At 43.4% G+C, this 14,098-nt stretch overlaps 1 protein-coding gene across 1 annotated transcript in view; it reads right to left on the bottom strand.

Annotated features, from left to right (window-relative positions):
* LOC135526094 (connector enhancer of kinase suppressor of ras 2-like) overlaps positions 1–14,098 on the bottom strand; it is an 83,170-nt gene that overhangs the window by 47,556 nt on the left and 21,516 nt on the right. Inside the window, exons 3-4 of the mRNA XM_064954191.1 lie at positions 8,778–8,980; positions 8,553–8,637 (exon numbers count right to left, since the gene is read on the bottom strand). Of these exons, the coding sequence (XP_064810263.1) occupies positions 8,553–8,637; positions 8,778–8,980 (288 nt within the window). The remainder of the gene's footprint in view (positions 1–8,552; positions 8,638–8,777; positions 8,981–14,098) is intronic.

Here is a 14,098-nt window from a genome sequence, read left to right as displayed (position 1 = left end):
GTAACAGATGGGTAGGGTTTGCTTTTTTGCAACTATTGTTTTACTTCCATTGCGCCAGGCAAGCTCAATCAAGCCCAGCTTAAGCATTTGAAATGATTTCAAACCATATTTGAACCCAGGTCTGCACTGAACCAACCCATGTGAAATATTAGGAGCATATATCTCTTTAAATGGATGGTGAAGGGACTACAAAAAGCAAGTGTTCATTTTCTCCTTCCTCTATATTTGATAATTACTCCAAATTCTAAATACAATAAAACTTTCACCTTAATGAACTACAAATGCTAACTTATGATGCAAGGCAAAGGCTTGAGAAAGCTTTGCATTAAAAATCGGGAAACAATTTATATTTTAAATTCAAATGTCTCATTTCCCTTCATTGTATACTGTAGCATGAGTGATCAAAGTGAGGAGTCGTCGTTGACACTGGTGTCGGTTTAAAATGCTTAGGAGTCTATTGACTCATGTACATCAATCTAAGTAACTTAATAAAAAAATCAGTCAGTTTAAGGTGCATACACAAAGATATGTGGACGCTTCAAATTAATGGATTTGGATATTTCAGCCACACCCGTTACTGACAGAAATATAAAATTAAGCACACAGACATGCAATCTCCATAGACAAACATTGGCAGTTGAATGGCCTTACTGAAGAGCTCAGTGACTTTAACATGACGTGGCACCGTCAACCTTTCAAACAAGCCAGTTAGTAAAATGTTTGCCTTGCTGGAGCTGCCCCAGTCAACTAAGTGCTGTTATTGTGAAGTGGAAACATCTAGGAGCAACAACGGCTCAGTAGCGAAGTGGTAGGGCACCCCTTGTTCAGGGGTAGAACAACAGATTTTTTACCTTGTCAGCTCGGGGGTTCGATCTAGCAACCTTTCAGTTACTGGCCCAACGCTCTAACCACTAGGCTACCTGCCGCCCCAAAATGTAGCACTCCATCACTCTCCTTCTTGGTTAAATAGCCCTTACACAGCCTGGAGGTGTGGTGGGTCATTGTCCTGTTGAAAAACAAATTATAGTCCCATTAAGCACAAACCAGATGGGATGGCATATAACTGCAGAATACAGTGGTTGCCATGCTGAATAAGTGTGCCTTCAATTCTAAATAAATCAGAGTGTCAGCAGCAAAGCACCCCCATTCTGTGTCTCACAAATACACAGCGGTAGGAACCAAAAATCTCAAATATGGACTCATCAGACCAAAGGACAGAATCTCACCGGTCTAATGTCCATTGATCATGTTTCTTGGCCCAAGCAAGTCTTTTCTTAATATTGGTGTCCTTTAGTGGTTTCTTTGCAGTAATTCGATCATAAAAAGGCCCGATTCACACAGTCTCCTCTGAACAGTTGATGTTGAGATGTTACTCTGTGAAGCATTTATTTGGGCTGCAATCTGAGGTGCAGTTAACTCTAATGAACTTATCCTCTGCACACGAGGTAACTCTGGGTCTTCCTTTCCTGGGGCGGTCCTCATGAGAGAGAGTTTCATCGTAGCGCTTGAAGGTTTTTGCGACTGCACTTGAAGAAACTTTCAAAGTTCTGGAAATGTTCCGTATTGACCAACCTTCATGTCTTAAAGTAATGATGGACCGTCATTTCCCTTTGCTTATTTGAGCTGTTCTTGCCATAATATGGACTTGGCCTTTTGCCAAATAGGGCTATCTTCTGTATACCACCCCTACCTTGTCACAACACAACTGATTGGCTCAAACACATTAAGAAGGGAAGAAATTCCACAAGGCACACCTGTTAATTGAAATGCATTCCAGGTGACCACCTCATGAAGCTGGTTGAGAGAATTCCAAGAGTGTGCAAAGCAGTCATCAAGGCAAAGGGTGGCTACTTTCAAGAACCTCAAATATAAAATGTATTTTGATTTGTTTAACACTTTTTTGGTTACTACATGATTCCATATATGTTATTTCATAGTTTTGATGTCTTCACTATTACTCTACAATATAAAACGTTTTTTTTAAATAAAGAAAAAACCTTGAATGAGTAGGTGTGTAAAAACTTTTGGTTGGTACTGAGATGTTTACATGCTGTTTTACTCATTATTAGAGTGACTCGTTAAAGTGTTGGGTCACTATTAAAGTGGCCAGGGATTCCATGTCTATGTATATAGTGCAGCAGCCTCTGAGGTGCAGGGTTGAGTAGTCGGGTGGAGGCCGGCTAGTGATGGCAAATTAACAGTCCGATGGCCTTGAGAAAAACAGCTTCTTTCAGTCTCTCAGTTCCAGCTTTGAAGCACCTATGCTGACCTCGCCTTCGGGATGATAGTAGGGTGAACGGGCCGTGGCTCGGGTGGTTGATATCCTTGATGATCTTTTTGGCCTTCCTGTGACATTGGGTGCTGTAGGTGTCCTGGAGGGCAGGCAGTTTTCCCCCGGTGATACGTTGGGCAGACCGTACCACCCTACGGAGAGCCCTGCGGTTGCGGGCGGAGCAGTTTCCATACCAGGCGGTGATACAGCCCAACAGGATGCTCTCAATCGTGCATCTGTAAAAGTTTGAGGGTCTTAGGGGCCAAGCCAAATTTATTCAGCCTACTGGGGTTGAAGAGGTGCTATTGCACCACACTGTCTGTGTGGGTGGACCATTTCAGATGGTCAGTGATGTTTACGCTGAGGAACTTGAAGCTTTCCACCTTCTCTACTGCGGCCCCGTCGATGTGGATAGAGGCATGCTCCCTCTGCTGTTTCCTGAAGTCCACAATCAGCGCCTTCGTTTTGTTGACATTGAGGGAGTGGTTATTTTCCTGGCACCATTGCGCCAGGGCCCTCACCTCTTCCCTGTAGGCTGTCTCGTTGTTGTTGGTAATCAAGCCTACTACTGTTGCGACATCTGCAAACTTCATGATTGAGTTGGAGGCGTGCGTGGACACACAGTCATGGTGAACAGGGAGTACAGGAGGGGGCTGAGCATGCACCCTTGTGGGACCCTGTGTTGAGAATCAGAGAAGTGGTGTTGTTTCCTACCTTTACCAACTGGGGGGTGGTCTGTCAGGAAGTCAGACCCAGAGCTCAATGATGAACAGCATTCTGACGTAGTTATTCCTCTTGTCCAGATGGGCTAGGGCAGTGTGCAGTGTTATGGCAATTGCATTGTCTGTTAACCTATTTGGGCGGTAAGCAAATTGAAGTGGGTCTAGGGTGACAGGTAAGGCGGAGGTGATATGATCCTTCACTAGCCTCTCAAAAGCACTTCATGATGACAGAAGAAAGTGCTTCGGGGCGATAGTCATTTAGTTTAGTTTCTTTTGCCTTCTTTTGTACAGGAACAATGGTGGCCATCTTGAAGCATGTGGGGACAGCAGACTGGGATAGGAGAGATTGAATATGTCCAAACACACCAGCCAGCTGGTCTGCGCATGCTTCTGAGGACGCGGCTAGGGATGCCGTCTGGGCCAGCAGCCTTGCGAGGGTTAACATGTTTAAATGTCTTACTCACGTCAGCCACGGAGGAGAGCCCACAGTCCTATTCGATCGGGTTCAAGTCCGCTCTCCGGCTGGGCCACTCAAGGACATTCAGAGACTTGTCCCGAAGCCAATCCCGAGTTGTCTTGGCTGTATGCTTAGGATTATTGTCGTGTTGGAAGGTGAACCTTCAACCCAGTCTGAGGTCCTGAGCACTCTGGAGCAGGATCTCTCTGTATTTTGCTACGTTCATCTTTCCCTCGATCCTGACTAGTCTCCCAGGCTCTGCCGCTGAACAACATCCCCACAGCACGATGCTGCCACCACCATGCTTCACTGTAGGGATGGTGCCTGGTTTCCTACAGACGTGACGCTTGGCATTCAGGCCGAAAAGTTCAATCTTGGTTTCATCAGATCAGAGAATCTGGTTTCTCATGGTCTGAGATTCCTTTAGGTGCCTGTTGGAAAACTCCAAGCGGGCTGTCATGTGCTTTTTACTGAGCCGTGGCTTCCGTCTGGCCACTCTACCATAAAGGCCTGATTGGTGGAGTGCTGCAGAGATGATTGTCCTTCTGGACGGTTCTCCCATCTCCACAGAGGAACTCTAGTCACCTCCCTGACCAAGGCCCTTCTCCCCCGATTGCCAGGTAGCCAGCTCTAGGAAGGTTCTTGGTGGTTACAAAATTATTCCATTTAAGAAATGATGGAGGCCACTGTGTTCTTGGGGATCTTCAATGCTGCAGACATTTTTTGGCACTCTTCCCCAGATCTGGGCCTCGACACAATCCTGTCTCAGCACTCTACAGACAATTCCTTTGACTTCATGGCTTGGTTTTTGCTCGGACATGCACTGTCAACTACGGGACCTTACATAGACAGGTGTGTGCCTTTCCAAATCATATCCAATCAATTGAATTTACCACAGGTGGACTACAATCAAGTTGTGGAAACAAAGGATGATCAATGGAAACAGGATGCACTTGAGCTTAATTTCGAGAGTCTGAATAATTATGTAATTAAGGTATCCGTTTAAAATGTCTAGAAACCTGTTTTCACTGTCATTGTGACAGTGTAGATTGACAAATTATACATTTTAGAATAAGGCTGTAAAGTAACGAAATGTGGAGGAAGTCACGGGGTCCGAATACTTTCCGAATGCACTGTAGTATGTCAACCAGACCACTAACCAGACCTCCCTGATGTCGAGGGGTTGGCTTGAATGCAGAAGACGCATTTCAGTTGAATGCAGTTGTGCAACTGACTAAGGTATCCCCATTTCCCCGTAGTAAGAAGCTCCACGCTGCATAACATCTTAGAGAAGCCATACTCAATGAACTAAACTACAGTAGCCTATGTACTGTCACGCTTCTGTATTATTACCATCAGGCCATTGGAAACGTAGATGTAAACACTAAAGGCTTTGCATTATGTTAGCCATCTCCTTCTCACATACCTCAATACGACTCCTTCAAGCAACTCTTGCTTGATCCTCTCCCCACGTTTAAATTAGCTGAATTGAGAATCTTTGTTCTCTTCCCCCCCCCCCCACACACACACGCTCTCTCTCTCTGTCCAGTATGTACCACTCTCTGTAGTGGACTTTGCTTGCTGTTGCTCTAACCAGTTCCAGTCCGATCTTGTCCTGTACTCTCCAGTCCTACAGAGTTAGAAGAGTACCGATTGAGCCTATCCACTAGATTCCTACAGAGCCACTAGTCAGTGGAGCACTATAGGATCACAGCAGCTTACTCCTGGCCCAACAAAATCCTTCAGGGCACCAAGGAAAATAAACCCTGTGAGTGGGGAGGGAGGGAGGCGGGTGGACACGTACTTACAGAGAGAGCGAGAGCGAGAGAGAGAGAGAGAGAGAGCGAGCGTACACACACGAGCACAAACACACATAAATGCACCACACATCCATACATACATTTCATACATGCCGGAAATGAAAGAGAGTCCTTTATTTTCTATGAGGACCCTGAGAGACATGGTTTGCGTCCCAAATGGCACCCCTATTCCCTACATAGCAAGGAAACAAGGATGGCCCATAAGGCTCTGGTCAAAAGTAGTGCACTATATAGGAATTGGGTGTCTTTTGGGACGATCTGTCTGGCCCTTGTTCTTGTTACAGATTAACCAATTCTCTAGAAAGAAGCAAAGTAATAATCATTGAAAGCATCAGTCTCTGAAACAAGGTCACATTAGATTTGACATTTGTGTTTGTTGCCAAGGGCTAACTTTGTTGTACGCAGGGGAGGGGGATGGGGTGTGTGTGTGTGAGCGTGTATTCTGCCGACCTTACTAGAGCCATCAACTTGATAAATGATGCCTTGAGAGATGGACAGAGGACCAACCCACCTGTCTGGATGTCCTACGTTATTTTTAGTGAGTGTAATAGAAATTCCTTATAAACTTCAGACATATGCTGTACGCTTATTTTTATTTTTTTCCAACGACAAAACCGCTGTACAAAACCTGCTGTGAAGGACATCACTCGGTCCTTTCTGTCTTAACTCTCAACTACCTTGCCTTGAGACTCAAGTGATTGCACTTACAAAGCTGCCTTCCGCAAGCACCCGAGTCTTGGATCCCGACCCCTTAATATCCAGCATCTCTCAATGATACACATATTCCTACCTATGATAGAGGCCTATGACTATAGGTCCTCTGTCGCTCAGTTGGTAGAGTATGGCTCTTGCAACACCAGCATAGTGGGTTTGATTCCCGGTACCACTGGTACCTAGAATGTATGCATGCGTGTACAGTAGGTCACTTTGGATATAAGCGTTTGCTAAATGGCCTATATATTTATTATTTAGGGGAGAGTGGGGTAAGTTTTAATTTTTTTTTTTTTTTTTTTACATTTAGCATCACTCCGTCATGGGAAATATAGTATTCTTTCTAACAATGTGTACATATATTTGAGCAGGTTGTGTATCCCTGGAAATAATCAGAATTCACGTAAACATTTTTAAAACCATAGCTTATCCAACAAAAGCAGTCTCTAGGCACAACTTACCCCAGTTATGGGGTAATGAGAGCTGTGGGACAGGGTAAGTTAAGCTGCCTGACACATTTCTATACGGAACTAAAATATTCCCAGTCACTTTTAAAACCATGTCTATGTGTAATAAACCATCTTTATTTCCCCAAACACAAATCGCTTTTTTTTGTCTGAATCATTTTAAGCATCTTTTAACACAGGCTTAACACCTAACCAACACTTTGTACTTTTAAAATTAAATTATGCATTTTGTGTATGGTTTCCTAGAAACAAGGATGGCTCAACTTACCCCTAAAACACACAATAGAAGCGGGCAGTGGTTGCTCACTGGGTCCAAAAACAGGAACCAACCAAACAATGACCAGTAACTTCAGCGTAGAACAATCCACCGTCAAAACAATCTGGCGTAATGACAAAGTCTGACAAAGTCATGCACTAATTACTTTAAGTCTCATGTTTGGACAGACTTCATACAAAAGCCAGCCTTTGGCTGGAGAAAATACCCGTAGAAAGCATCAACATCCCTCAAGGGCCTTCATTGTTCTAATGCAGACCCCATCACACACACTCACTTCCCACCTTCCTTCCCTTCTGAGGGGTAGTGGGTTCTTACCATAGAAATCGTGTGAGTAGACTGTCGATTGTATTTCTATGCTGCTTTACTCAAGAGAAAGTCAGTCATATTCATGAATTGGCTTCAACAATGTGCTATTATTACCGTTGGAGCACAGTGAATGTACCGAATGAGTGTGCACACCGCAAAGCTTTTGAGTCCGTTTTAAAGAGCTTTGTATTGGTTTGTGAAGAAGAGGTCAAGTCTATTATCACGTCTCTTATGTTTTAATGCAAACAACTAAAAGAGGACCACAAAAAAGCGAGAGAGCAAACAAAAAGCAAAGCAATTTTCTACAAGAAAACAAACTTACAATGATGGAAGACCCGTTCTAAATTGACACAAACTGTGCGCACCACAAACAAGCAGACAAACCAGTTAGCTACTGCAATAAAGAAACAAAAACAGCTACAGAGGAGCAATTACCTACCTTGGCTGGAGACAATCCAGAGTTGCAAATAGGGCTATAAGTAAGAGCACTAAATATAATACCTTGGGGTCCTCTTTCTCTGTCTGTCTATCTATCTATCGGTGTCTCACGACTGCACTGCAGGCCACAGCAGGTGAACTACAGGGAATTACACAAGTTGAGTATCAGTAAACCTTTCCATCAGCTCTCTCTCCTCTGTCCCTGCTTCTCACTCCCTCCCCCGGTCGCCAACTCTCTCTCCTCCCCCAGGCACTATCTACGGAAAGATCCAGGGCTGTCTTTCTCACGAGTCACAAGTAACCAGTTTAACACATTCATCCACCTTCCCCACTAGTACAACATTTCCCATCACAAAAATAACAAACACGGAATATCAACAACAGCAAGAGACTCCTTCGACAGTCAACCCGTGCTTCTTCAAGGTGCCTGAACCTAAACTATTCCAAGTATGCTGGAGATAAAGAATGCATGCATGGTCGGTGCTTATACAAGAGTTCCACAATAGCAGAGGAGTGAGATTACTGTTGTCGTGCCGTGTTAGGTGGCTGATTAAACTAGCAAACCAAACAAACACAGTGGTGGTTCCTCTTTGGAAGTTGGCTGCATGCGTTTTAACACACAAGCAGCTGGCCTGCCTCGTGTACACTTCCTCTAAAAACAAAACAAAAATCTGGTATGTATTGTTTGGTCAAACTAGAATATTTAGGCCACTCATTCAATGTGTAATTTTTAAAAATGTTGTTTATAAGGCCGAGAGTTTTCCCTGGTTAGTTTACTCCTACCTATTAGGTAAACAACATTACTCAAATTGGTATAAAGCAGTGAGTGCCTACACTAAGAAAACATGAACAGCCATGCCTGAAAGACTGCTAAATAGCTAATTAAATAGTTAATCAAATAGTCCGGGTAGCTATCTGCATGGACGCTTTCGGCACTAACTTTTTTGTCTCATCACATGTGCGGCTGCCACAGTTTAATATCTGTAGCAAAACGAAAACAACCATTTCTTATTTCATAAAAACAAGTGTTTCTCCTGGTTTCTGTCTGTTTTGTTTGATGCCCATTGGAGTAGTAGACGTACCTTGTGTACTGTGGTCCCCAGCTCTTTACAGTGGGTGATGATGGTCCTACTGGTCGTGTAAGCACTCAGCTGGGCAAACTGGTACCTGGACACAGACCGTGAGCACAAGACGATGAAGATGTCTCTCTTTAATGTCTATTATTTCCACTAATTGGTGTTTTGACCAATCGGATCAGCTCTTTTGCCAATAATTGGCCAAATAAAAAACAGGGTTGTTTACTGTACCTGTTGAGCAGAGAGAAGAGGCCCTTGGCGGAGGTGATGAGCTCTAGCACCACCTGCAGCACGCTGGCCGGCAGCCTGGTGGCAGTCTGCCCGTCGTAGGGGTTCACCCTCCAGCGGACCTGGATGCCCATGGTCAGGGAGTGGATCACAATGCGCAGCTTCTCTGTCAGGCAGCGCAGGCTCTCTCCACCCATACCGTACGTCTGGGGAGGGAGACCGGGAGGGGAAAACAGTAGGAGGCTGTTGAGAGTGAGACGACCAGGGGCCACGTTTGCTGGGAGTTCACATGCACACGCATTGCACACAAGCACAAGTCGCACACACACAGTTACTCAACTTGAAAAGTAGGCCTAGTACAGTAGGTCTTAGTGCATCTGTTATCATAAAGCCATGATGCACAATGACATCTAAGAGAGAGTGCCTGTCTACAGAAATGATCACATGTAAACTCAACCTACAGTAGCATTAATAACATGGCAAACATATGCACAGCTGGAACACGCCACTTCCAAAAGATTGCACAGCTGCCAAAATATTACACTGTTTCCCAATTTTTTTCACTGTGTATAAACTACTTCATTAAGATCCACAGAGGCCCAACTGAAACCACAAAAGCCAAAAATACGATCTGGGAAAGAAGAATAGATGGTCAGATGGGAGTCATACTGTTGGCCTCATACTGTTAAACTCTTGAGTGGTTGTTTTGTCAGAAAATATAAAGTGAAATATAATTTGAAAGCTACAGTCAAAGTTTAGGATGAAATCAAACTGAAATCTTACTGGTGTCAATGTCATAAGAATCACCCCCACACACCATTAAAGCCATGAATCATGAGTTAGTCATTTTCATAGCTCATACAATGTAGGTCAAGTCACCAAAAGTGCAAACATCTACAAAACATTAGTAACATTTCTAAAATCATAATTCCACTTTGAAATGATTGGGTATTGCGTGTAAGCCAGTGACACAAAATGTCAGTTTAATCAATCTTAAACTCAGGCTGTAACACAACAAAATGTGGTAAAAGTCCAGACAGAAATATATACACTTAGGTTGGAGTCATTTCAACTTGTTTTTCAACCACTCCACAAATGTCTTGTGAACAAACTATAGTTTTGGAAAGTGGGTTAGGATATCTACTTTGTGCATGGCACAAGTAATTTTTCCAACAATTGTTTACAGACAGATTATTTCACTGTATCACAATTTCAGTTGGTCAGAAGTTTACATACACTAAGTCGACTGTGCCTTTAAACAGCTTGGAAAATTCCAGAAAATTTTGTCATGGCTTTAGAAGCTTCTGATAGGCTAATTGACATCCTTTGAGTCAATTGGAGGTGTACCTCTGGACGTATTTCAAGGCCTACCTTCAAACCCAGTGCATCATTGCTTAACATTATGGGAAAATCTTCCTCATTATGTGTCATAATGATTAAGTTAATTAAAATTAATTAGTGAAACTGTTATATATTATACTGTTATCATATAGAACCTTAATGGAATACTGTACATCATATTAGCGTCAACATACATTATTGATTAATTCAATTTCACACAATTTCGTATATCATTTTTGTTACATGTAATCTTTTGGTTCAACCTTGAAGTATAATGAGAATCATCAACAGGGGGAACATATTAGGTGTACGCTAATAAGCTGTAAAAAAAAATATTTTTACATTTTATAAAAAGAGGGAATAAAAGTGCTCATAACAAGGGCCTGAGATCAAAGTCAATATTCAGACCACTGGGGGTCAATGTTTTTCGATAGGATATCCAGTAAGCCTGTCTTTGTAGTAGTAGGATCTCAATGTTTCCTCCTCTCCTTGGTAGAGCAACATACTCAATACCTGTGTATTTGAGGGAGGAGATGGGATGGTTAGCTTCAACAAAGTGAGCTGCTACTGGATAGTCCATGTTCTTAAACCTGATTGAGCTGCAGTGTTCAGCTATGCGTTGTATAAATGGTCTTTTCGTTTGTCCTACATAGGCTTTTCCACATGAACAGGTGACGAGATAGATTACTCCCTTGGTCTTGCATGCGATGAAACACATATGGAATCATGAAGTAAACAAAAAAGTGTTAACCTGTTGAGTGTAGGGAGCAGTATTTTGAAGTTTGGATGAAAAACGTACCCAAATTAAACTGTCTATTTCTCAGGCCCAGAATCTAGAATGTGCATATAATTGTCAGATTAGGATAGAAAACACTCTAAACTTTCCAAAACTGTCAAAATATTGTCTGTGAGTATAAAATAACTGATATTGCAGGTGAAAACCTGAGGAAAATCAAACCAGGAAGTGGCCTCTATTTTGAAAGCTCCATGTTCCATAGCCTGCCTTCGCTCCATTTAAAGGGATATCAACCATATTCCTTTTCCTACGGCTTCCCCATGGTGTGAACAGTCTTTAGACAGTTTCAGGCTTTTATTTTGAAAAATGAGCGAGAAAGATCACATCGCGCCATTGTATGGCTGGGTGCCAGCAGCATTTTGTATGCGCAACAGCTTGGAGCAGACATTTTCTCTCTCTCTCCTATTGAAGAAGCTACATTCCCAGTTGATATATTATCAATTATATATTGTAAAAACAAACTGAGGATTGATTATAAAAAAAAAACATTTTAAATGTATTATTTTTACTGTATTATTTTAGGAATTCTCCCACAACCCATTTTCATATCAGACGACCCCATATAGGGTTGCGACTCCTAGTTGCGACTCCTAGTTTGGAAACCACTGCAATAGATAAATGTTTGGGAGAGGCGTGTGAGAGAGACCGATTAAGTTAATGAATAACGTTTTGGTGGCAATCAGCTTTGAAATCAGTATTATTTTGCATTACAGTTTGCATATTATCAAAAACAAAGTACCAGGGTAATGAATTGATGATAGCTGTAAGCTAGCAAATGCTGGACGCTACCGGTATCTTTTAGCTTTACAGTGTTCTACAAACAGTAATGAACAGTTTAAACATTTCTCCATGCCTGGCCGCATTAGTCAAGTGTGTTAACGTTGCGTTATGCTAATGAGCTTGAGGCTATAAATAGGATCCCGGATCCGGGATTGCTCGACGCAAGTAGTTTTAACATCTGTGCAGCATGAGCGAGGAGCTAACATGATGCAGCCCAGACTCCCAATGTAGACAAAGTGGAGAGCAAGAAAGCGCGCACACACACACACTACATGTTAACATAGTAGCCGTTAATCTCAATATGAGTCCTTTATAGTTCATAAAATGTACCTCCATTAGGCTAACCATAAGCCATAACAGTATTACACGTAATTACCTGCCAAGAGCTGGTCAGACCTTACCCAGTCACTACATGCTGGGTCCATTTATTCAGACCACAGGAAAGACCAGGGTCTGTATTCATAATGAGGAGGAATGCTGAACTGGGATGAGTTTGGCCTTTGAGATAATAATGAATAGCATTACAACGACAGAGGAGACATGATGCTAGAAAAGCACTCTTATTCGGAGATGCTTGATACATACCGCCCCTGGGCCTGTGAATCTAGAGTGCTGATCTAGGATCGGTTTTGCCTTTTAGTTAATGATGTACATCATAATAAGGTTACAGGGGGTGGACTTGATCCTAGATCAGCACTCCTTCTCGGAGACCACTTTATTAGCACATGAAGGCCAGAAACCTATTTCTGCAACAGACTTTTACAAGCAGATCAACAGCTTAGCCCCCGGTGACATCGGTGGTTACGCCACTCAAACCCACAGGCCCTGGCACCGTCTGTCAATTAATCCACCCAGGGGAAACAAAAGCATGCTGGAGCTTGGCAGTGGTGCAACACACTCTGTTTACATTAGTGTCCTGAGAGTGACTCCCCAGAAAGTATTCTGGAAGAAAAAGCGAGAAATGGAGAGAGGAAGGAGAGAGAATGCCAAATTCATTATACCAACATTTGAGGAGCAAGAGAATGAAGAGCATCTTAAAAAGAGAGAGAAGAGGAGGAAGTGAAGCTTCGCCAATGACAACAAACTTTCCCCATACAGTAATTTGCATGAGAAGTATGAAGCGGTAGCTTCTTTTGTGTTCGGGGAAAAATCGTCTTTGATGGCAGGTGAAGCGTGTCTACACAAACACACAACAAGCTCTCACAGTCTCACGTCAGAATTAGACGTTCATCCATGTTTCTCAAACATCACATTTCGAAATTGTTCAAAACTTCATATGTCAAAGTATTTAAGGTTATGTTTAGGCATTCATTCTGAATGGTTAAGGTAAGGGTTAAGACTTGAGATAGGCTTAAAACAAAAATATAAAAAACAACTTTCCATCACTGGATTCGAACCTTTGGCACCAGAGGCAGATGCTTACGCCCATCCTCCATCCCCATACACAACAGCATAGCAAAACCGAAAACCTACTTGAAGGTAACAGCTCTTACTGTTGCCCCTAGTGGCCAGCTTCCAAATCACCTTTCAACTTCCTCAGACATGAACGGACATTGAGAATTGACTTGTATCACAGGTGAAATGGCTGAACACACAGTGCTCTCTCACTCACACACAGTGCTCTCTCACTCACACACAGTGCTCTCTCACTCACACACAGTGCTCTCTCACACACACACAGTGCTCTCTCACTCACACACAGTGCTCTCTCACACACACACAGTGCTCTCTCACTCACACACAGTGCTCTCTCACACACACACAGCGCTCGCTTACAACACACCCACAACGCTCGCTTACAACACACACACAGCGCTCGCTTACAACACACACACAGCGCTCTACAACACACACACAGCGCTCGCTTACAACACACCTTTTTACACACACACAACGCTACACGCACACACACACACACACAGCGCTCGCACACACACACACACACACACACACACACAGCGCCTACACACACTCGCACACACACACACACAGCGCTACACACACACACACACACACAGCGCCGCACACACACACACACACACACAGCGCTCGCTTACACACACACAGCGCTCGCACACACACACACACACACACACACAGCGCTCGCACACACACACACAGCGCTCGCTTACACACACACACACACACAGCGCTCGCTTACACACACAGCGCTCGCACACACACACACACAGCGCGCTACACACACACACACAGCGTTTTCTCAAACACACACACACACACACAGCGCTCGCTTAAACAAAAATATACAAACACACACACACACACAGCGCTACGCCATCCTCCATCCCCATACACACACACACACACACAGCGCCTAGTGGCCAGCTTCCAAATCATCTTTCAACACACACACACACACAGCGCTCGTATCACAGGTGAAATGGCA

Source organism: Oncorhynchus masou, chromosome 32 (genome assembly GCF_036934945.1).
Source record: "Oncorhynchus masou masou isolate Uvic2021 chromosome 32, UVic_Omas_1.1, whole genome shotgun sequence".
Classification (NCBI taxonomy): domain Eukaryota; kingdom Metazoa; phylum Chordata; class Actinopteri; order Salmoniformes; family Salmonidae; genus Oncorhynchus; species Oncorhynchus masou.
The sequence above is the reverse complement of the archived record's forward strand: the minus strand, read 5'-3'. Positions and strand labels throughout refer to the sequence as shown.